At 43.7% G+C, this 26,028-nt stretch overlaps 1 protein-coding gene across 1 annotated transcript; it reads right to left on the bottom strand.

The window, feature by feature from the left end:
* Window positions 1-1,981: 1,981 nt before the first annotated feature.
* On the bottom strand, window positions 1,982-26,028 carry LOC141182623 (uncharacterized). Its single transcript, XM_073660787.1, is given in 7 exon segments — window positions 1,982-4,713; window positions 7,759-7,849; window positions 8,046-8,143; window positions 8,227-8,350; window positions 8,434-8,613; window positions 8,743-8,898; window positions 25,970-26,028. Coding segments are annotated over 6 exon segments (2,034 nt in total). The 5' UTR covers window positions 8,827-8,898; window positions 25,970-26,028; the 3' UTR covers window positions 1,982-3,256.

The following is a 26,028-nucleotide window of genomic DNA, read 5'->3' as shown; positions in this document are numbered from 1 at the left end:
TGGCAGCACCGCTGATTTTGCTGTGTGTGATACCTCTCACTGCTTAGCCCGATGGAGCTGTCATAGTGAATCCAACGGCGCTGTTATGAATTCACTATGGCAGTGTTAGACAGGAGTTAGTGGGCGGTCCCGGGCCAGATCACATGCTGCGCCGTTGATCCCTGATGATCCTCTCCCTGCAGTGCGACCCCGCTCCCTCCAAACAAGAAACAGTGAGGCAAGCATTAAAGCACATACAGCAAAACACTACCACTGTGATGAACTATAACTCCTAGCATGCCATAGAAGCTGCAGGACATGCTGGGAGTTATAGTTCTCAGGGAAATCACATGAAATAAATGTAGGGTGAACTATAACTCCCAGCATAATACAACAAAATAACAATGACCAATAGGACTTTGAATGTAATAAGGGGCATACCACTAAACATTATATGAACCAGAGAGACCATAGGTATTTTCAAAACCCCAAAGTAACATAATCAAAACACCATATGTTAGACTAAAAAAGATCAATGCTTTATTTATATATTTTTTTAAAAAAAGATAGCACATAGGTATAAATAACATGTGTGAAAGGACATAACATGGGCATGTGAGGCAGCAGGGGGTAGATAGAGACACAGCTGGTATCAAATTCACATTGGACCTATAATAGGTCACATAGTCCAACCCATACAATCCATAAGTCACAAACAATGTGTGCAGAAAAAGTTATAGAAAAAGTTATAATGACATAGATCAAGTGACCTGTAACAAGTCACAGTATAGACAACCATCAGAGGTTTTTTCAGCAACACAAAGTACAAGATCACATGGAAAGGGTTAAGTAAGACATACTTAGTGAAAGTAAACAGATAATCAGCAGTGTCAGGGGAGGCCCCGATACGTGTTTCCGTACTTCCTCAGGGGGCGTGGTGGGATGTGTGTGGATACAGAGCCTCCAGACAAGAGCTGCTTGCACCTAAGCCGCCTTTGGGGTCCACCGGCCAACCCGTGGTGAGGTTCATATCTACATTTAATAATCAGTGGCACGCCATCGGAGACATCCTTGATAGACACTGGCGGGTCCTAAAAACTCACCCAAGTCTCCGGGAGTTTTTGCCGGATCGTCCTCTTATGACAGCAAGGAGGGGCAGGAGTCTCAGGGATACTCTGGTGCATAGTCACTATGTACGCCAGTGTCCTGCCTTTCAAAGTTGGCAACCCTAAATGGGGCTGCTATCCCTGTGGCTCTCGCCTCTCCTGCAGAAACATGGTTAGGACTAAAACATTTTCTAATGTAGATGGCACGAGAGTTTTTGACATCAGGCAATATATCTCTTGTAGCAGCGTTGGCGTCATTGATCATGCCACCTGTGGATGTGGGCTCATCTACGTGGAGCTCACGTCTAGGGAATTGAGGAGACGCGTGAGGGAGCACGTTTTGGATATTTTGGGGGCTGGGGAGGTGGAGGATGTATCATCACTTCGGACCCAGCCAAGACATTTTAAGCAATATCATCATTGCGACCCTAAGAGTCTGCAGATCTGCGGCATTGATCAGGTCCATTTGGGCCTAAGAGGTGGTGATGTAAAGAAGGCATTGGTCAAATTAGAATGCCTCTGGATCTATAGACTGGGAACTATGTCACCAGCAGGCCTAAATGAACGATTGAGTTTTTCCCCCTTCCTCTAGCCATTGGTGGTTGTTTGCCCCCTCCGTGTCTCCTCTTCCTTCGACGTGAGCGACCTTGGGGTAAGATCCATGCTCTCTTGGCTACTTTATTATCTATGGGTTTTACCTATTAGATTTAGCATGTTCTTTGACTCCTCTTGTGATTGCCCTCGACATGATTTTTATAAGTCCTCCTACCTAGATGCCTCCCCCTGGTGTACTTTGAGGGGGGCAATTAAAAAATCCCCACCCCCTCCCCCCACTCCCTATATATACTGGTATAGTATTAATCAAATAATATTTTTTTTTGTTGATTTATCTCTGCATCTCTGCCCTATATTTCTCTCTTTTCAGTCTGTCTTTTAGTAAGTGTGTGTTTTTATCTTATTTTTTTAGGTCACTTCTATTTCCCCCGGCCTCTCTCTGTGTTTGGGGCTTCATCAGACCATTGGAAGAGAACCTGATTGTTTTTGATGACAAATTGGTTGGATCTAAATAGAACTCTTTCCCTTTAAGGATAAGGAGCGGACATGGACACCTGTTTCATATGGACATTTACTGCAATATCATCTGTTATGTATTACATGGATGACCTTTTGGTGCAGGGTGAATGGGGTGACACTTGTCACTCCACCGATATGATGTATCTCTTCCTTTGTTGTTAAGTAGTCTGTCCTGCTCCATATTTATTCCTTATATGATCACGATCGATTCCTGTCGTCCGACCTTCTGCGCATGCGCCGGATGCAGCGGTCATGTGGCCGCGACGCGGTCTCGAGTGGGCGGCGCCCCAGAATATATGACGTCAGTGGGGGAGTTCCCCTCTTCCTGGGCGCCGCTTGAGACCGCGCCGCTGCCACCAATATCTGCTGCTATGCGGCGACATACGCCGTTATTGGTCAGTAACTGATTGCTTCACATGGGACCCATGTATATATAAGAGGCCCTGTATCCACACACATCCCACCACGCCCCCTGAGGAAGTACGGAAACACGTGTCGGGGCCTCCCCTGACACTGCTGGTTATCTGTTTACTTTCACTAAGTATGCCTTACTTAACCCTTTCCATGTGATGCTTGTACTTTTTATGTGTTGCTGAAAAAACTTCTGATGGTTGTCTATACTGTGACTTGTTACAGGTCACTTGATCTATGTCATTATAACTTTTTCTATAATTTTTTCTGCACACATTGTTTGTGACTTATGGATTGTATGGGGTGGACTATGTGACCTATAATAGGTCCAATGTGAATTTGATACCAGCTGTGTCTCTATCTACCCCCTGCTGCCTCACATGCCCATGTTATGTCCTTTCACACATGTTATTTATACCTATGTGTTATATTTTTTAAAAAAATATATAAATAAAGCATTGATCTTATTTAGTCTAACATATGGTGTTTTGATTATGTTACTTTGGGGTTTTGAAAATACCTATGGTCTCTCTGGTTCATATAACTCTCAGCATGCCATAGAAGCTGAAGGACATTCTAGTTTTTTTCCTTATTTTCCACCTCTAAAACCTGGGTGCGTCTTATAGTCCGAAAAATACGGAAGGTCCGTGGTGGCATTTTTAGTTGTGCAGCTAGGGCCTTTTTAGTCAGTACAGAGACTTGTTGGGTGTAGTTGCGGCATTCTCCCCTATGTGGGTTCTCCGGTGGTTATCAAGATACGCTTTCTGGTTAAAACATTTCCCACATTTTGAACATGAAAAAGGCTTCTCCCCTGTGTGAGTTCTCTGATGCATATTAAAATGTGATTTCTGTACAAAACATTTCCCACAATCTGAACATAAAAAAGGCTTCTTCCCTGTGTGGGCTCTCTGGTTCTTAACAAAATCTGATTTCTGGTTAAAACATTTTCCACATTCTGAACATGAAAAAGGCTTTTCCCCTGTGTGAGTTCTCTGATGTGCGATAAGAGTTGATTTCACTGTAAAATATTTCCCACATTCTGAACATGAAAAAGGTTTCTCCCTTGTGTGAGTTCTCTGATGTGCGATAAGATTTTATTTCTCTGTAAACTATTTCCCACATTCTGAACAGGAAAATGGCTTCTCCATTATGTGAGTTCTCTGATGTGCGATAAGATTTGATTTCTCTGTAAAACATTTCCCACATTCTGAACAGGAAAATGGCTTCTCTCCTGTGTGCGTTCTCTGATGCATATTAAGATGTGATTTCTGTGCAAAACATTTCCCACAATCTGAACATGAAAAAGGCTTCTCCCCTGTGTGAGTTCTCTGATGTTTGATAAGATTTGATTTTTTTGCAAAACATTTCCCACATTCTGAACATGAAAATGGCTTCTCCCCTGTGTGAGTTCTCTGATGTGTGATAAGAGTTGATTTTTCTGTAAAACATTTCCCACATTCTGAACATGAAAAAGGCTTCTCCCCTGTGTGAGTTCTCTGATGTGCGATAAGAGTTGATTTCTTTGTAAAATATTTCCCACATTCTGAACATGAAAAATGTTTCTCCCCTGTGTGAGTTCTCTGATGTATATTAAGATGTGATTTCTGAACAAAACATTTCCCACAATCTGGACATGAAAAAGGCTTCTCCCCTGTGTGAGTTCTCTGATGTGCGATAAGAGTTGATTTCTCTGTAAAACATTTTCCACATTCTGAACAGGAAAATGGCTTCTCTCCTGTGTGAGTTCTCTGGTGCCTTACAAGATCTGATTTCTGATTGAAACATCTCCCACACTTGGAACAAGAAAGTCTATTCTCCGCTGTGTGAATTTTTTGATGTTTAAGAAAAGACTTTTTGAGGGGAAAACTATTTGTATATTCTGAATGTGAAAATGGCTTCTTTGCTTTAGGAGCAGATTGTTTTTTAATGCTTATTTTGTGACTTTGATTTTCCTTAGTAGTCAGTAATGAATCAGAAGACAGGACGTGTTTCAAAGGATCAGATGACAGATCTTTGCTGTGAAGGGATGATGGTATATCTGGAGTAATGGCATTCACTTCAATTGTATCCTGTGGGATCTCAAAATCATCTGATTTAAAAATTGAAGATGTCAGCTGTCCCTCTGATCTCCTGGTACAGTCATCTGCCAAGAAGAAAACCAATTATTTTTTAATAAAAAATCCTTGAATTTTATATTTTTGAACATTTCTACTTAAACTGTCTGTAAAAAAGGCAAGTTATATAAAAAAAATGTAATTATTCACCAGGACAATGACTGTCTAATAGAAAACCTCATAGGATGAACCAGTAGAGCGTGGTGTTCAACTGTTTTTTCATTCTCCCTCCCAAATATGGAATAAAAAGCCACCAATGTTATGTAGGCGAAAATAATACCAATAAAAACTTCTACTCATCTCACAAAAAAACAAGTCCCCACTCAGGTCCATCATCTGTCAGTGGAAAAACAGAGGTTTCCACATTATTAGTGGCTCATAGGCTCTTGAAAAGCAACATGGCTTTCATAAACCAATCCAGCAATATCAGCTCTCCCAAAGTCAGATCTCCCCCTCACTTCTGAGCCTTGCAGTGTGTCCAAACCATATTTAGCCTCCATGTATTTGGCATTACTATAGTGAGAAGAACCCACTTCATTTACGGTGTGTGTCTCCTGGAGCACAATCTGGGCACTATGTGTTGGGTAATGAAATTATATATTTGTAATTTTCACTCTCCAACATCCACTGTGTGCTAATTTTCGGAAAGTGGATGTGGAATCAAAATAGTCCCTACTCCTATAGATTAATTCACTGAGGGTTATAATTTCCAAAATGAAGTCACTTTATGGGGATTTTTACTGCTCTGGTTTTCTGACATTTTGTCATATTAGGGCTTCTATAAATGGTGGGTCCCATCTCCTCTGGGATCTGCTCCTGCAATGTCTGCTTCTGTCACCAGGAGCCGCCTTATTCATTCTGCAGGCGACGCTGGTGATGAAAGAGACATCAGAACCAGAAGCTCTGGGCGGCGCAGGCTCTGTCCAGCCACTAAGATTAGGATTGCTGGGACCTGTAGTACCATCCAGTCTGGCAGTATGGGTATGTGTGTTATCCAGCTGAAGTAATCTGCTCCCTGCTTCAGCCAACTGGAAAGCACCGCACCCTACTAAAGCTGGAAGCATATTGCCGGAAGCTGCCAGATACAGCCTTGTTCTCCTCTGGTTCAGTCCTCTGTGCTCAGCTCCCGGCTTGTGTATTTGTTTCCTGTTGTGACCTCGGCCCGTTTACTGACTACTCGTGTCTTCTAATTTTGTATTTTCTCAGCCCTCTTGGATCTGACCCGGCTATCTGACTATTCTTCTTCCCATCTCACTCCACAGAACAGCAGGTAACACCATGGTCCAAGCCTAGGGGTCTCTGTGTAAGTCTAGATCTATGTAGAGGGGTTAAACGGCGATGAGCAAAGTAATTTATGAAATCTGTAAATGGGGTAGATAGTGCCAAGCCTGTTCGTGGTGGCCATCTTTTGATCTTCCAGGTGAACATGAACAGTGCCCCCAATACATTGTGTCTGCAAACTATTCCAGCAACATCTACATTCCTAATAGCCAAATGGCGCTCCTTACCTTCTTAACCTGCCATGTGCCCAGACAGTAGTGTACAACCGTATATAGGGCATTGTCAGATTCAAGAGAAGTTGGAAAATAATTTGTAAGGTCCATTTGTTTTCTATTATCTTTTGTGAAGAATTCCAGAGTTATCACCATATAAAGTGACACACGTCAGATTTGAAAAATGGGTCCAGATAGGAACACAAAACTGGCTGCGGGAAGAGGTTACATCAGGGTATTTTGGGCACTAACTACTGAAGTCAAAAACTGTGATTAGACAATAAAGAGGAAAATTAGAGAAAAAATGAGTAACTAGTGGTGAAACCTCTCTGTGGTAATTACAGTATGGGGCTCGGGGGCTCTTGGCAATCTAAACTATCGTAAGGGACAATATTTTCTGTCAGATGAGTGTCAAGAAGAAATATTACACATTGAAAGAGAACTTTTTATAATACTGCAGAGCTGAGGTGTCTTAAATTTAGATCTCGGGCATCTGGAAGAGGCAATGGAGATCTTTTTGAAAGACTACCAGGGAGTTACAGAGTCACATAAGTGAGGCCGGCCGATCCCACCATAATGAAACTATCGTACAGAATGAACTTGCAAAAAAAAAAGAATATATAAACATGTAACATCCCCAACAACAAAGTATGTATGAGGGGAGAAATCCAGCAGTAAACTGGAGTTACACTCATTTATGGTGGACTATTGGAGCAACTATGAGTCCTGACCAGAAGAGTAGAGAAAGTATTAGCGCCCCCATTTCAGGAGAGATTGTGCAGTAATCTGAATTCCTTAGGATTGAAAACATAATGGAATTTATGACGTGGAGTGAATCCATGAAACCAGGGCTGGAGCCAACACATCTCCTGCAGGCGTGAATAAATGTATATTACAGCCATCAGCCACGTACAGCTTAGAGATATATCATGGCACAGGTGTAGTTTTTTTGTCTAGGTTATCACAATCCTGTTTGAAGTTAGATTTAAAATAAATGTTAAAGTTTAGATAAAGGGAAACTCTGCTGTTATTGTACAGAAATTCACACTTGGCCCTCACTGCACATTTAATGTTGTAGATCATAAAAGTAAAGTTTGGCCAGAAAGACTGGACCTGGTCTTGTAGGGACCATATGAGAACATTCAGCAGCACGGAAGGGAGAGAAGGTAGATTCATCCAATAAGATATCAGGGATCTAGGAAGCCAACAGCATCATTACCCTCCGCTTTCTCTTACAGGCCCATCATAATATTTTTCTTCAAGTGATTTTCTCACTTGTCAGCACATTCTACGTACGCTGTCATTTGGCTTTATAGTTTACAGATCTGGGCAGGTAACAGTCAGCGTCTTGTAATCCCAGGGGGTAGGTGGATCCTCCAGATTGTAAATTCTATAGAAAATGGCTTTTACAATTTCCCAAAGTAAATTGAATATTTTTGAACGGAGGAGAATGTTGTGGTAGAGCGGCAAAATGGTGATCACACGATTGTGATATTGCCGGACTACACCACCGATAAAGCAGCCACAGCCGGTGACTGAGAAGAATCTGTGACTTCTCTGTATTCAGTGGTTACTACTCACCTGGGTAGTCATATGTAGGAATCTCCGCTTTACACCGCTCATCACCCCTCACATATGTCTCTTTAGTATTAATATGGATCAGATCTTCACCCTGAAACAAATATTATAAAAGTCAAAGACAGATGGAGAAGTCACATCTATGATCAGCTCTAATCCTGTCATCTCCACCGTTCTCATTACACAAGTATAAAACATAATACTGGTGGATAAAACAAGACTGAACACAAGACCTTCACAGCCGTCTACACATCATAGGGGAAATCTCATGACACCTTCTCTTCATCTACCTGATGATCCTGAGGAACATTGGGATCTTCTTGTTTACAGTCCTGTGGAAGAAGAGGACGGGGACATCTCTCTGGTGTTGTCCTCTTACTGGATAGATCTGGAGGAAACACATACAGGGACTGAATTCATTCTTTACATACAGATAATTATAGGCCGTGTGTATTTAGTCCTGTCTATTACCTGGTGATGTGAGGGGCTGGGGAACCTCCATCATGATGTCCTTGTACAGATCTTTGTGTCTTTCTAAATACTCCCACTCCTCCATGGAGAAATAGACAGCGAAATCCTGACACCTTATAGGAACCTAACAAATACAATGATATCGTCATCTCCCCGATCCCTTCATAGCGTTACTGTATAATATCCCAGCATTCCCAGCAGTGTCACCTCTCCAGTCAGCAGCTCAATCATCTTGTAGGTGAGTTCTAGGATCTTCTGGTCATTGATGTCCTTATGTATGAGAGGATGAAGTGGAGGCCCTTTGATTGGGCTCAGGGGTCTTCCCCATCCCTCAGACACAGGGTCCTGACAGCGCTCACTAGAGGTCTTCTTCACTACTGTGTAATCCTGGTTATGGAGAGACACATTAATAAATCTCACTACAGACATTTCCAGAGTCCTCACCTCTCCAGTTCTGTTCATCTGTTTTTCCCATAGATAAAAATGATATAATGTGACGTCATCAGAAACTCTCACCTCTCCAGTAAGCCGGAAGAGGATCTCCAGGGTGAGGTGTAATATCCTCTCCACCTTCTCCATCTTGTCCCTGTCCATATCCATCTTTGATGGGTAAATCAGGAAAATTTTGTTATATAGAAGATCTTCACTGAGAGGATTCGGTATTGTAGAGACCTGAATGAGAAGAAGATAAGCCGATGGAACATTATAAAAATCCTGTGTAATAATACAACTATTGGAGATAACGAGGGGAAACATATGAGGAGATTTATTATTTTACAGTATTTAGTTTTTTCTTTACACCTAGTAATAAAACCTATATATTTTAGGCCACAGACAACAAGCAATTTCTTTCTCGGAGTCTGCAGCGGAATAAGTTTCTCATAGACCCACAGTCAGGGAAATATTGAGAAGATATTAACAATTTCTCCCAAACCCCATTTCCCTCTCACCCCTCCTTTATCCACCATTTGGGCCAACTGTTTCCATGCAATTTAACACACACAGCAGAAGTCACTTGTAGACAAATGCAGCACAAAAGGTGCTACTGACCCACTTAACATACGAATGCATCTCCTCTTAGCACAGACATGGGATAGACGGACACCTTCCAGCAGGGGCAGTTTGAAGGAAAACTCATTTAGGCTTCAAAGGTGTTTAACACAAACTCCAGGATGTCCGGAGCTGATATGAAATATGGAATGTTGGAAGTTCCATAGCTCTGCTAATAATGGGAACCATATTTTTAGTGGTAGAGTCAGCCAAGGAACAATATGCTTATTTTTTCGCAGCTGTGAGCCCCTATTGGTAGCTGGGGTGCAAAAGTAACAAAATAACAGAAAGCAACTATGTCATGTGTGGTCTCTAAAGGAAGGTAAATTCATAACGGAAAAAATGGTATTACTTACGGGTTTCTGCGATCAACCAACGATAAGTTATCGCAAAAGCCAGATATTCTAATAAAAATATGGAGACTGGAGACCAGCCCACCTAATGTCATCCCAGGTGCTGTGTGGGCAGGTCTCCACTTAGGCATAAAAGAATCCACGGAGGATGGATGAGTATTCATTGCCAGGGGGTATAGAGACTATAATAAATGGATCTTGTTCGATAACAGTCAAATCAATAAGTGGGGTGCCCCCTCCAGCTAAACAGAATTGTGTCTGCGATCTGTCTAGTACACAAGTCTTCTTTAATCCTGTTTATATTGTGTAACTGTATATTCTGTACTGTATTGTCCACCTTGTAAAATTCTTGTATATTTTTCATAACACGGCCTTCCTTTTGGATTAAATATAAAATGTAATAGTTCTGTTTCTTTTTTTCTGTAATCGTTCCCTCCCCTGAAGCCATATACCAGAACGCAGGCGTCCGACCAGGCCTGTATTATATTTAAAATCTGGACGGTGGTGGCAGCGAATAATAATAATTGGGTTATCGTGAAGCTGACAGTGACCGTACGGGGGCATATACACATATCTTGACAGAGTGACGGCACAGGTGAGAGATTGTGTGATCTCCCCAGTGTCGTCTCTTTGTGAGTTCCTGACACTCACCTTCCATAACGCTAATTCTCGTCTCATTTTCCGACACTGGAATTGGCATTAACAATACTGCAGGAGATATTCATGACAAGTAACATGAGAAATAACTACTTCATGATGAGGCAACATGTACTACTATGGCTCAAAAACCATATTTGGCAAGAGACAGTCACTGACTACTGCACCACTGGCCGTCTATATGAATGTTTCCAGTCTTCCCCAGACTGTAATCTTCTATCAAGTTAGATCTCATGTCTGATTCACACACAGAAGTGTGAGGCTTTTATAAAAGCTGTTTTGTTTGCACAAACACCTCGGACAGAAATGATTTGATACTGAAGTCTACATGTATAGTGTATTATGGGGTTTACTTCTGGCCTTAGACTTTCCTATATTACAAAAAAAACTGAAAAAAGCAGATATTAAAATGTTTCAAAAGAAAATTGGCACCAACAATTCTTGTAAAAAAAAATAACATGAAAAAGCAGAAGACACATTGTCATTTTTTAACAAGTTAAACATTTGTTTTTGTTCTTATATGAATTCTTTTGGGCACCAGAACATAGATGTACACCGCAAGGCTGGCACAGTTGCGGCTGCAATAAATCCCTGGCAGTTTAACCACTTGCTCCTGCAAAAAGCAAACATGGCATCTAAGAAGGTTTGACAGAGTTCGGCTGAATGCCCTTCCTCCCCCAAGTGCTTAATAGGATGTGGCTGCCTAGTTCCTACTATACTTAAATGCCTAATAATGGTGTCTGGGCCTGCAATGTACGAAAGTCTATTAGGCCGGGCCAGAGGCAACGTTCCATAAGTTACCTTTTAACGCCCCCAGACACATATTAGACTAAAGCTGCATGATATCACTGATTTCGAGGGGTTTGGTAAACTATATAATGTATTTGGGGGCCTCCCAACAGATAATGTCAGGGCAGAGTCTAGAGGAGTCTGGAGGCGGCTCTCATACAGATCACAGGAAAGCTGGAATATTTGTGTGTATGGGGGAGTCTGGAGAGATAACCGTCTGCCAAATGACCGTTCAGCCAACACTTATCTCATGTTTATGGGGCAGTTAGTATTACACTGACAGGCAGTGATAATACACGCCACTACAGTAGTACAGTGCATCACCGGAGCAATCAGAGGCTTCTGTGTTGTATGATCGCACAAAGGAGAGTTGTTTAAAACTGAATTATTGTGAATTAATACAAACTGTTGTGATGGCATACCACCAAGTGCCCACATACCCAACCAATGCTTATTCCTGATTTACAACATGCGAGTCTCTGTGATACTTTTATATCCTTCCCTTTCCTGGGTGTCCATTGATTACTGAGTACTTCTCAGACAATTTAACCCTGTATTGTATGGAAGTAAAAGAGAATACACAAATACAACTCAAGCATGAGACATTCAATAAAATCACTGGAAATCAAAGACAAATACAATTAATTGTACTGTAATATTAATCCTGTCTGATGTTCATTCCCTGTGGGGCTCTAGTGTGTAATTTAAATATCCAATATGACTTTCTATTTAAGATTTTTCTTTTCACATCTCCACCTCTTAATGGTTTATAAATCTTTTCTATTCTTGATATCTGAAGGATCTGATATCCCCTTTATGTTTTTGTGAAAAGTGTCTTGAAACCACAGACAGGTTTAATGTTGTGGGATTGATTGCGTCAGATAAATGTCTTCTAATACATGTTTATAGCGGATCTGACGTCCATCCCACATATTGTAGTTAACTCTCTATACACTCTATTAAGTAGGTGACCCCTATAGTGTTACAATTGATGACATTGTGTATTGCAAATTGTTGTCCTGTTAGGTTTTCTTCAAATGTTTTGGTTTTATTAACATAGTTGCCTTCCAATGGGCACTAAAGGGTGTATTTCACCTTTTTTAACCCCTTTCCGACATGGTCAGTAATAGTACTCACCACATCGGAAAGGCCGGGTTCAGCGGGGGCACTGAACCGGGCACATGTCAGCTGATTATTACAGCTGACATGTGCCCGCAACAGCCGCGGGTGGAATCGCGATCCACCCATGACTGTTAACTAGTTAAATACTGCTGTCAATCTCATTAACAGCGTCGCGCCGGAAGCACATCACTTACCCCGCCCATCGGTGACCCCGTCGCAAGATCGCAGGTCACTGATGGGTGGGCATGACAACCCTGGGTCTGCAGCAGACCCCAGTGGTTGTGATGTGCTAATCGCTATGAGCCCCACCTAGTGGTCGGCGCTCATAGCACAGGAGCATTTCTGCTACATAGAGGTGATCTGCTCATCACCTCTATGTAGCAGAGGCGATCGGACAGTTGCTGCTTCTAGTCTCCTATAGAGACTGAAGAAGCATGCAAAAAGTGAAAAAAAATGTTTTAAAAAATATAATTTTTTTTAAAAAATATAAAAGTTTAAATCACCCCCCTTTTGCCTCATTCAAAATAAAATAATAAAAACTAAACCCCACATACACATATTTAGTATCGCCGCATTCAGAATCGCCCGATCTATCAATATAAAAAAAGAATTAATCCTATCGGTAAATGGCGTAAAGAGAAAAAAATTCCAAACACCAGAATTACATTTTTTTGGTCGCCGCAACATTGCAATAAAATGCAATAAAGGACGATCAAAACATTGGATCTACCCCAAAATGCTATCAATAAAAACATCAGTTCGGCGCGCAAAAAATAAGCCCTCACCCAGCCCCAGATCCCGATAAATGGAGACGCTACGGGTCTCGGAAAATGGCTCCTTTTTTTTTTTTTTTTAGCGAACTTTGGAATTTTTTTCATCACTTAAATAAAAAAGAACCTATGTTTGGTGTCTACGAACTCGTAATGACCTGGAGAATAGTAATGGCAGGTCAGTTTTAGCATCCAGTGAACGTGGAAAGAAAAAAAAAAAAAAAAAAACAACTGTGGAATTGCATTTTTTTATGCAATTTCACCGCACTTGGAATTTTTTTCCCATTTTCCAGTACACAATATGGTAAAACTAGTAATGGTATTTAAATGTACAACTCGTCCCGCAAAAAATAAGCCCTCACATGGCCATATTGACTGAAAAATAAAAAGGCTAAGGCTCTGGGAAGAAGGGGAGCAAAAAACGAAAACTCAAAAACGTAAAATGCTCCGGTCATGAAGGGGTTAAACCTATTAAATAAATAATGAATTTAAAAAAATGACGTGGAGTACCCCCCCCCCCCTATTTTTGATAACCGGCTAAGGTAAAGCAGACAGCTTGGGGCTGATATTATCCTGCTGGGAAGGTCCATGAATATTGGCCCCTTCCAGCCTAAAAATACCAGTCCACAGCAGCCCCAGAATTGGCAAATCACATTAGATGCGACAAATTTTGACACTTTTCCCGCCTCTTCCTAATTGCACTGGTATGTTGGCAAGTGGGGTAATATTTTTGGGGTTTATGTCAGCTGTGTATTCTCAGCTGGCATCAATCCCTAGAGTTAGTAATAGAGAAGCGTCTATCAGGCACCCCCATTACTAACCCAGTAAACTAAAAGAAAGAAAACACCCAAAAATATTTTTTTAGAAAACAACTCCCCGACAGACAACAGAGGAATAAAGTTCAGAGAAGAAGCTTCATAGAAAGACCATGAAGTTACAGACGTCATTTAACCCTTTGGGAGAAAGTGATTCCAGGGAGTAAATCCAGAACACGTCTCAGTAGAAGTTTACAGCGTTGTGATTGTGAATCCGCTGCGGGGGTTTCTTCTAACACCGACCATCGGAGATCAGAACTTTTATCACCATCTCCGAGAAATGTCTGGCCACGGTGGTCTCACCAAACTTCTGCTCTTCTTCATTCTTTTTCTTGCAGTGGAAGCAGTGGATTTCATCCTAGACTCATAGAGAAGAATAGAGGAGTGATGTTTCTTCAGTCTGATTGTAATTGAACGTGACGTTTGTCCAATGTCCACTTTAAAGAATTTGTCCACTACTTTATATGGACCCCCCCAAAGTATCCCCCCGGGGCCCAGAAATGTTTTTGCAAATACCTTGCTGTGCCTTTTCTGCCTCTGAGCGGCGCTATCGCTGGCCGCTCAGAGGCATCACGTGGCCCGTCACTGATGTCACGTCAAGTGAGGCGTGACATCAGTGACGCACTCCCCACGGTGGATGCTAGGCTGTGGGCAAAGTTACCCCGCGCGTCACACCCAGCATCCACCGCGCGCTTTCCCAGTGAATGAGGAGAGGGAGACCGCGCGGTGGATGCTGGGTGTGACGTGCTGGGTAACCCCGCCCACAGCCAAGCATCCACCGTGGAACGCAGAAGTGAGTAACAGTGGCTGCAGCCGGAACTTGACGTGACATCAGCGGATGTCCGAGCCGGCTGCAGCCGGGGGTCACGTGATGCCTGTGAGCGGCCAGTGATAGCGCCGCTCACAGGCAGAAAAGGCACCACAAGGTATTTAGAGAAACACTTATGGGCCCTGGGGGAATACATTGGGGGATCATATAAAGTAATGGACAACCCCTGTAACACAAGGGAACTTTACTGAGTAAATCACACCAGAAATGTAGCAGGTAAAAACCACCAATATCCACAGGTGTCCCTTCTAATTGGTGGGAAAACTATCACCTCTAATAATGCTCCAACAGTTCTGGCATGACAGACACGGAAAAGTGCCCCTTTATGGATTTGAAAGAAAGTCTGTTTAGACACTTTAGCGTAATAGTATCAGCTCTAATCAAATGGTTATATAGCGATTTACCCTGAAGATTCACAAATTGTAGGGTTGTTTTAAAAATGTTATATTTAGGGTGTTTTTGTGAAGGAATCATGTATTGATCTCATAGTACAGTGCCCCTTTCTTGGCCCCCACACACAGTATACTGTTCCCCTAGTACCGCCATCCACCCACACTCTGTATAATGTTCCCACAGTACCTCCATCCCCAATTTTATTTTTTGGGGGCGTATTTCATGTAACATATGGAAACCTACAGTACAGACCAAAAGTTTGGACACACCTTCTCATTTAAAGATTTTTCTGTATTTTCTTGACTATGAAAATTGTACATTCAAAACTATGAATTAACACATGTGGAATTATATACTTAACAAAAAGTGTGAAACAACTGAAAATATGTCTTATATTCTAGGTTCTTCAAAGTAGTCACCTTTTGCTTTGATGACTGCTTTGCACACTCTTGGCATTCTCTTGATGAGCTTCAAGAGGTAGTCACTGGAAATGGTCTTCCAACAATCTTGAAGGAGTTCCCAGAAATGCTTAGCACTTGTTGGCCCTTTTGCCTTCACTCTGCGGTCCAGCTCACCCCAGACCATCTCGATTGGGTCCAGGTCTGGTGACTATGGAGGCCAGGTCATCTGGCGTAGCACCCCATCACTCTCCCTCTTGGTCAAATAGCCCTTACACAGCCTGAAGGTGTGTTTGGGGTCACTGTCCTGTTGAAAAATAAATGATGGTTCAACTAAATGCAAACCAGATGGAATAGCATGCCGCTGCAAGATGCTGTGGTAGCCATGCTGGTTCAGTATGCCTTCAATTTTGAATAAATCCCCAACAGTGTCACCAGCAAAGCACCCCCACACTATCACACCTCCTACTCCATGCTTCACGGTGGGAACCAGGCATGTAGAGTCCATCCGTTCACCTTTTCGGCGTCGCACAACAACACGGTGGTTGGAACCAAAGATCTCAAATTTGGACTCATCAGACCAAAGCACAGATTTCCACTGGTCTAATGTCCATTCCTTGTGTTCTTTAGCCCAAAAAAAAGTCTCTTCTGCTTGTTGCCTGTCCTTAGCAGTGATTTCCTAGCAGCTATTTTACCATGAAGGCCTGCTGCACAAAGTCTCCTCTTAACAGTTGTTGAAGAGATGTGTCTGCTGCTAGAACTCTGCGTGGCATTGACCTGGTCTCTAACCTGAGCAGCTGTTAACCTGCAATTTCTGAGGCTGGTGACTCGGATAAACTTATCCTGAGAAGCAGAGGTTACTCTCGGTCTTCCTTTCCTGGGGCGGTACTCATGTGAGCCAGTTTCTTTGTAGGGCTTGATGGTTTTTGCAACTGCACTTGGGGACACTTTCAAAGTTTTCCAAATTTTTTGGACTGACTGACCTTCATTTCTTAAAGAAATGATGGCCACTCGTTTTTCTTTACTTAGCTGTTTTTTTCTTGCCATAATACAAATTCTAACAGTCTATTCAGTAGGACTATCAGCTGTGTATCCACCAGACTTCTGCACAACACAACTGATGGTCCCAACCCCATTAATAAGGCAAGAAATCCCACTTATTAAACCTGACAGGGCACACCTGTGAAGTGAAAACCATTTCCGGTGACTACCTCTTGAAGCTCATCAAGAGAATGCCAAGAGTGTGCAAAGCAGTCATCAAAGCAAAAGGTGGCTACTTTGAAGAACCTAGAATATAAGACATATTTTCAGTTGTTTCACACTTTTTTGTTAAGTATATAATTCCACATGTGTTAATTCATAGTTTTGATGTCTTTAGTGTGAATGTACAATTTTCATAGTAATGAAAATACAGAAAAATCTTTAAATGACAAGGCGTGTCCAAACTTTTGGTCTGTACTGTATATACACACACACATATATTATATATATACCGTATTTTTCGGACTATAAGACGCACTTTTTTCCTCCAAAATTGGAGGAAAATGGGGGTTTCGTCTTCTAGTCCAAATGTTGCTGGGGGGGTGTATATATTATATATATATATATATATGCGTATATACTGTGCTGGGGGAAGCGGTACACAGTGTATCAGCAGCGCGGCTCCTGCTGCTGCCGGGCAATCCTGTGCGCCCGCTATTAAAGGGTATGAATATTCACCCCCTCTCTACGCCCATGGGCGTTGGGAGGGGGTGAATATCCATGCCCTTTAACAGCGGGCACACGCGATAGCCCGGCAGCAGCAGGAGCCGCACTGCGGCTATGCTGTGTGCCGGCTATTAAGGAGCATGAAGTCACTGCTCCCCATGCACACAGTCCCAGCGTGGGGAGCAGTGACTTCCGGCAGCTGATCTCTCCTTGTGAGCCGCGCATGGCAGTGACGTCATGGGCGGCTCATATGTAGAGATCAGTGCGGGCAGACAGATGCAGCGCTGGAGGAGAGAGAAGAAAGGTGAGTAGGACTATTTATTTTTTTATGTGCAGCCTGATGGGGATTAGGGGGACCATGCATACTAGGATAAGAATGAGGGGGCAATACATACCAGGGTAAGGATGAGTGGTGCCATGCATACCAGGGTAAGGATGAGGGGTGCCATGCATACCAGGATAAGGATGAGGGGTGCCATGCATACCAGGATAAGGATGAGGGGTGCCATGCATACCAGGATAGGGATGAGGGGTGCCATGCATACCAGGATAGGGATGAGGGGTGCCATGCATACCAGGATAGGGATGAGGGGTGCCATGCATGCCAGGATAGGGATGAGGGGTGCCATGCATACCAGGATAGGGATGAGGGGTGCCATGCATACCAGGATAGGGATGAGGGGTGCCATGCATACCAGGATAGGGCTCACAATCTAAATAAAAAAAAAACCTAACCACGGATAACCAAGTTACATTGCGTTTGATATTTGTTTCTTGAAAAAAAATAGGTGAAAGTTTTCCGCCTAGTTTAGAAGCCTTTTTGGATACAAAACTCAAAATATGCAAAAGAATTTACAAAGTCTGGAGGATGGATCTCAGATCAAAAAAACTAAGTTTGAAAGAGATATCAAAGACTACGAGTCAAATTCAATTTACACATCGAAATGAAACAAACCAAGAGCTACTGTTTTGAAAGACAGGTCACACAATAAATTCAAAGAAAATAGAGAAGAGCGGAGGTCAGCTTCACAAATCCTAATGTGTCCATGGGTTCCTCTAATTATAATTCTCTGAGGACTTATCTGATGTATGAGTGAGATCAACTAAAGACAGATGGAACAAAAATAAATTCTCAAATACTCCCCACAATTCAGCACAAAACAACGGACACAGGCGGGCAGAAAGCACAAACGTGCCCGGACATGTGCGTTCCACGCCGGAGTGCATCACGGTCTCCTATCTGCGAATGCGCATGTCCGGAAGCATGCGTTCCATACCAGAGCGCATAATGGTTTTGGATTGCATTCCACCAACATAGGATTTTTCTATCTCTGAGATCAGCGTCATGGGAGACTAAAAACAAGTATTGCACATCCCATCATGCAATAAGCATGAAGATATACTTTATCACTACATAAGATATGGGATGATGGCCCACAGTATTTTCCTAAATGGTCAAATTTGACCTCTATTGCACAATTAGAGATACACACGGATCACCACACTTGTTAATTACAAAATAGTGGAATAATTGATAAGTAATAATTCTGATATAGAAGATCAGATATCTCGATGAAGTACAACAATATGTGAACCCCATTCACAGGGAACTGAGTAGCAATGGTTAGAGTATACAATCCAAAAATATAATCCAGAATGGGGCTGCATTCACACAAAACAGGCATAAGAAATTTGCTCATTGAGTCCCTTAGGGGCCAGTGAATCCAGTCTAACAATCCACTCACTTTCTTTTTTGAGGAGATATCTATTGTGATCCCCTCCTCTCACATTGGGTTTAACCATCTCAATGATACAAAAGGAGATGTCTCCAGTTTGATCTCAATGTACACTGTTCATGTGTCTCGCTAATAGGGTGTCCCAACCATGGCGTACACTGCCCAAATGGTCCCCCACCCTCCTCCTAGACTCCCTATTGATCTTGCCTACATAATCTAGGGGGCAGGTGCATGTGACCATATATACTAGTCCTGAGGACTAACAGTTGGAATAATCCCACTGGAAAAAGATTTTAACCAAAGAAAGATTTATATTGTCTCATCCAATTAAATGGACAATGTTCTCCAAATCTAAAGAAACCATAGATTCCTCTATCTAGCCAAGTCCCCTTGGGTGCAGGTTTTTTATAGAAACTGTCAGGGTTCCGCAGTGACGACACCGTGGAGATCACACAATATCTCACCATTGCCGTCACTCTGTCCGGATATAGTCAGGGAGTGGCGAGCACACGATCCCGACTACCCACTACGTAGGTATCGGCAAGCGACCAGTGAGCGTATGGCGTCACAACTCCAGATTCCAACGCATAGAATGTGTGTCTACGTCCCCGTACGGTCACCGTCAGCTTCACAATAGCCCAATTAATATTATTCGCAGCCACCACCATCCAGATTTGAAATATAATACAGGCCTGGGCGGACGCCTGCATTCTGGTAGTGTATGGCTTAGGGGGAGGGAACAATTGCAGCACAAAAGAAACAGAATTATTACATTTTATATTTAATCCAAAAAGGAGGCAGAATTAAGAAAAATATACAAGATTTTACAAAAGTGGACAATACAATACATAAGCAGTTACACAAAATAAACAGGATTAAAGAAGACTTTTTATAACGATCGCTGAGATGATTCAATATAGGTTGAGGGGAGACACTCCGCTTGATTTGACTGTTATAGAGCAGGATCCGTTGCTAGAAAAAATATATATTCCCACAATGATTACTACTCCAACCTCAGCAGATTCTTTTATGCTGAAGGGAGAGACCAGCCCACACACCCCCTGGGATGACATCACGGGGCTGGTCTCCAGCCTTCATATCTTTATTAGATATCTGGTTTTTGTGATAACTTATTGTGGGTTGATCATAGAGGCCCGAATGTGATACCATTTTTTCCGTTATGATTTTACCTTTCTCCAGAGACCACATTTATTTTGGGACTTTTGCGCCAGAGCCCCCCAGAGGGGCCTACAGTGACAGGAAAATATTCATATCGTTCCCTAGCTTACCCTGTCACTAAAAATATGGGTCCCATCATTATCAGAATTATGGAACTTTAGCTATTCCATATTTCGTTTTGGCTCCGAAGATCCTGCAGTCTTTGTTAAACCCCTTTTGAGCCTAAAGGAGCCATTTCTTCTTTCCTTCCATCTCTGCCCCTATGCTGGAAGGTGTCAATCTATCCCAGGTCTGTGCTAAGAGGAGATGCATTTGTATGTTAAGTAGAATAGACTATTGAGCTTCTTGTACTGTTATTTGCATACCGACAGCTGCGTGGAGTGTCAGCTGTCCTCTGGTGACAAATGATGGATAAGGGAGGGGTGAAAAGGGGTTTCAGAGACAGAGAGAAATTGTTAATACTTTATCAATATTTCCCTGACCTCTCTGTCTCTTTGAGGTGGTGTAGGGGCTGATTTACAGATCGCCCCTTTAAGCCCACCTCCTGGCCCACCTTTACAGCTGATCCGACAAGCCGTTGACCCAACTTGCCCCCCACTCTGACTGAATGGAGATCTAGCTTTCCGATCATCCTGACCGGTTCGGGGAACATTTTCCCCACACCTCTAACAGGCTATGGGTACCTTCCTCCCATACTCCTGACAGACAGGGGGACACACCTTTCTTTTACCTTGCCCGGTTGTGGGGCCTACCCTTCCTGTCATTATTTTTACCTTAGGAGCCATGCTCACTAGGGGGGAGCTACGACCGGCCATGTCACAGTCCGTCATGACACTGGTCAGCGGCACGGAATCACTTTCCCTATGATCCCCATGTTTCTCCCCATCCCTGTTCATCACCTCTGGAGCTGTGCTAGTCATGGGCAGCTACCATTGACCATGTCACTATCTGGCATGACACAGGTCACCCGCATGGAACAACCTGCTTCCTGGTGTCCATGCCTGCTCCCCTTGCCCATAGCACTTATGCTGGCTCGCTTTAGGGGATCCTCAGCAGCATCACCCCACAGGGTGAGGTGGCTGAATTCCCTTTAACACAACATACATTTTTATTATGCATGACTGACATTATTGACAGTGGCATTACATGACATATCAGATCTGGGAGGGTGGTCAGGGATGTATCGGGCAACCAACCGTCCCAGATCAGTTCCCAATAGCACATTAGTGGGGAGAATCTCCAACACCCCCACTTCTCTTAACCCCCTCCCCGCACCCCAGTCCAGAAAAACTTGGGCCATCGGTATGGGACAGCAAACACCCCCAAACCCAATGACAGTCAGGGTCTTCCCAGGAATGAGTTCCTCTGGTAACACAAACTCAGGGCGGATGAGGGTACATTCTGCGCCAGTGTTCTTAAGACCAACAGTAACGGTGTTGCCCACAGTAACAGGTTGTACATTTTCCCGGGCCCTGCCAACCGCCCCACCCACAAAAAGAATGGCTGCAGTAGGTCCTGGGGCCTCAGGTGTGGTGTTCATCTTCTGCCTCTCCAGGCAGACAAGGCTTGTGTGACCCGTTTGGTCACAAACATAACACTTAAGGGAGTCAAATGCAGGCCAGGTGCTAGAAGATGGGGCAGAACCCGCTGAGGGCCAGCTGGCTGGAACACTGGGGGGTGGTTGTGGGCTTACCCCCTTTCCAGCTGGCGGCGGCTGACTTCCGCACCTCTGGTGTGTGGTTGGCCTCATAGGCATCTGCGATCTGGGCTGCTTTGGCAGCCTCCTTTGGCTCCCGGTCAAGCACAAACTGTCGAACTTCCACTGGGCAAAGACGAAGAAATTGGTCCTTCATCATCAGAGATCCTTCAGGTCCTCGAAGGTGGTGACAGTCCTTGGACCCACTGCTCAAAATTGGTCCTGAGCCCATCCACCACATCACTGTAGCTGTCATGTGGTCAACGTTGGAGGGCTCTGAACTTTTTCCGGTAAACTTCAGGAGTCAGCTGGTACTTTTTTATCCTGGCCTGCTTGACGGCCTAATAGTCTTCCATTGCAGGAAAATGCTCCGGAAGGGGTTAAAAGCAGTTGGTGTTGCCGGGCTCATTGCCCGATGCGGTGGATTTCGGCAGCTGGATTTGGGCTAACTCCAGCTGGTACCGCTTCTCAACTTGCCACTTTCGCTCAGCAGCTTCTCGATCAGCTTGGGCCTGTTGCTCAGCTCTCTCAGCCTCGGCCTGTCGCTCAGCAGCCTCTCGGTCAGCTTGGGCCTGTTGCTCAGCAGCCTCTCGGTCAGCTTTGGCCGGCTCCAAGGCCATCTGCAGGTGGGGGTCCACACTAGCCTGGCTGCGGGTCTGGCTGGCAATCATAGGTGGGACCCCTGCAGCAGCACCATCCGGGCCTTGGCTGGTCGCCCCATAATCCGAGCTCTGCTGTCAGACGGACTCGGCAGCACCTTGCAACAGTTCAGCAATCATTTGCTGCCTGGTCTTGCCTGTGGGGTCAATCTGTCTCAGCTCATAGAGAGCAGTGAGAGTGTCCTTTGACTGTTGGTGATACCTGGGCTCTTCACCTGTAGCCATCATTGCCAAATAAAAGATAGGACAGAAAAACAAGAGAAGGGGAGGGGATGCAACAGCGTATACGTACAGTAATGTCCCAAATAAAAAAAATATTAAAACACTGACTCTGATTTCTTAAAAATCTGCACAGTATTCTTGCAAGAACCGTTTAAGTTTTCAGTGACAGGAATGATTGCTCAATCCAGCCATTGATGTTCTGTAATATCCCACCGCTTGCCTCCAATTTGTCAGGGTTCCGCAGAAACAACACCGGGGAGATCACACAATATCTCACCGTTGCCGTCACTCTGTCCGGATTTCGTCAGGGAGTGGCGAGCTCACGATCCCGACTACCCACTACGTAGGTATCGGCAAGCGACCAGTGAGCGTATGGCATCACACCTCCGGATTCCAACGCATGGAACATGCCCCCGCACGGTCACTGTCAGCTTCACAATAGCCCAATTAATATTATTCACTGCCACCACCATCCAGATTTGAAATATAATACAGGCCTGGGCGGACGCCTGCTTTCTGGTAGCGTATGGCTTCGTGGGAGGGAACAATTACAGCACAAAAGAAACAGAACTATTAAATTTTATAATTTAATCCAAAAGGGAGGCAGTGTTATGAAAAATATACAAGATTTTACAAAAGGGGACAATACAATACATAAGCAGTTACACATAATAAACAGGATTAAAGAAGACTTACTATAACGATCGCTGAGATGATTCAGGATCCGTTGCTATAATAAATATATACTCCCGCAATGAATACTACTCCAACCTCAGCAGATTCTTTTATGCTGCTGAAGGGAAAGACACACACACCCCCTGGGGTGACAAAACGGGGCCTGGTCTCCAGCCTTCATATCTTTATTAGATATCAGTTTTTTTCGTGATAACTTATCGTGGCTTGATCGAAGAGGCACGAAAGTGATAAAAAAAATTTCCGTTGTGATTTTACCTTTGTCCAGAGACCTCACACGGTATAGCTGCGATCTGTTATTTTGGGACTTTGCGCCACAGCCCCCAGAGGGACCTACAGAGACAGGAAAATATCCATATCGTTCCCTAGCTGACCCTGTCACTAAAAATATAGGTCCCATGATTATCAGAATTATGGAACTTTAGTTATTCCATATTTCGTTTCGACTCCGAAAATCCTGCAGTCTTTGTTAAACCCCTTTTGAGCCTAAAAGAAGCCATTTCCTCTTTCCTTCCATCTCTGCCCCTATGCTGGAAGTTGTCAATCTATCCCAGGTCTGTGCTAAGAGGAGATGCATTCGTATGTTAAGTAGAAGAGCTTCTTGTACTATTATTTGCATACCAACAGCTGCCTGGAGTGTCAGCTCTCCTCTGGTGACAAATGGTGGATAAGGGAGGGATGAAGAGGGGTTTCAGGGACAGAGAGAAATTGTTAATACTTTCTCAATATTTCCTTGATAGAAACTATGCACTAAATGGTCCCTAATTGACCCACCCTTTCTGAAAGTTATTGTGGGAGTAGGTCCCACAGCACCCTCAGGTCCGGGTCAGCCACAAGTATATCCCAGTGTTTTCTGAAGATATGAAAGATACAGTGACTCTGATTGTCATAAGTTTTTCTTGGTCTCTTGGTTAGGTATGGAGGAGTGTCTGTCTCTCCCATTTTTCTGCAAACGATGATGCGGAATCCAAAATGTACCATGAGTACCCTTTTCCCTGAATCTGATGTTCAGGTCTATTGCCTGTATATTAAAATCTGTGACATTAGAGCAGTACCCTCTCAACCATAAAAATTGGCCCTTGGGTATAACTCTTTTTATGGGGATGGGGTGGTGGCTATCCCACTTCAATAGTTTATTAGTGCTTGAAAGTTTATGGCAGTTGAGTGTCCATAGGGTCCCATTGCAATCTTTCTTGATTAGTACATCCAGGAAAGGAAACTGGTAATAATTAATCTCTGATATAAATCTTAGGCCCACTCTATTGATGTGGAATTCCCTGACAAATTCAAAAGATTGTTCACTCGTCCCTGACCAGATGATAAAAAAGTAGTCAATATATTTGTACCATACCCCAATATATGGATGCCATCACTTATGATCATCCCTGAATATTGTGGTTTCCTCCCACCAGTCCAGCCAGGGATAGGATAGCATATGAGGGGCACAGAGGCTTCCCATCGCAGTACCCCTGAGCTGGAGGAAGTACTTCCTGTCAAAAAGAAAGAAGTTATGAGTAATAGCGAATTTTAGAAGATCCTCCATGAAGTCATTATGTCTGCTACACTCTATTGATCTCGATTTCAAGAAATGTCTTACTCCTCTGATACCATCCTCATGCGGTATATTACTGTACAAAGCCTCGATATCTAGTAAGGCCTGCTCCCCTACATGCATGTATACATGCTCGGGGGTCTACATGTAGGGGAGCAGGCAAAGGGAAAACCAACTCCAGAGGGATTATTCCAACTGCAAGACCTCAGGTGGTACTGGGGGAACATTATACTGTGGGGGTATCATACATACTGCATAAGGGGCATAATGGGGGCAATCATACATACTGCATAAGGGGCATAATGGGGGCATTACACTGTGTGGGGCATCATACATCCTTCATAAGGGGCATAATGGGGGCATTACACTGTGTGGGGGCATCATACATACTGCATAAGGGGCATAATGGGGGCATCATATATCCTGCATAAGGGGCATAATGGGGGCATTACACTGTGTGGGGGCATCATACATCCTGCATAAGGGGCATAATGGGGGCATTACACTGTGTGGGGCATCATACATCCTGCATAAGGGGCATAATACTGTGTGGGGCATCATACATCCTGCATAAGGGGCATAATGGGCGCATTACACTGTGTGGGGGCATCATACATCCTGCATAAGGGGCATAATGGGGGCATTACACTGTGTGGGGGCATCATACATCCTGCATAAGGGGCATAATGGGGCATCATACATCCTGCATAAGGGGCATAATGGGGCATTACACTGTGTGGGGGCATCATACATCCTGCATAAGGGGCATAATGGGGGCATTACACTGTGTGGGGCATCATACATCCTGCATAAGGGGCATAATGGGGCATCATACATCCTGCATAAGGGGCATAATGGGGCATTACACTGTGTGGGGGCATCATACATCCTGCATAAGGGGCATAATGGGGGCATTACACTGTGGGGCAGTAAAGGGGTCCTGTACTATGAGAACAATACGTTTCCTCCCTTCCTGGCTCCATAGTTGGGTCGTATGTATCTATTACAGGAAACAGAACAAAAACCTTATGATTCTTATAAAGGGGCAACACAAGACCCCAAAAGAGTCTCCGTGCTGAAGGGGTTAATGCCCCCTGCGCCCAGTAATGGGGTCTCCACATACCTCCACCTGCAGAGCCGCCACCACATATATGGCTGCTCTGTGCGCACAGGACTTGTGAT

The sequence above is a fragment of the Phyllobates terribilis genome, unplaced genomic scaffold, assembly GCF_046119375.1.
Source record: "Phyllobates terribilis strain yellow unplaced genomic scaffold, ASM4611937v1 Scaffold_35__1_contigs__length_13245226, whole genome shotgun sequence".
NCBI classification, from domain to species: domain Eukaryota; kingdom Metazoa; phylum Chordata; class Amphibia; order Anura; family Dendrobatidae; genus Phyllobates; species Phyllobates terribilis.
The sequence above is the reverse complement of the archived record's forward strand: the minus strand, read 5'-3'. Positions and strand labels throughout refer to the sequence as shown.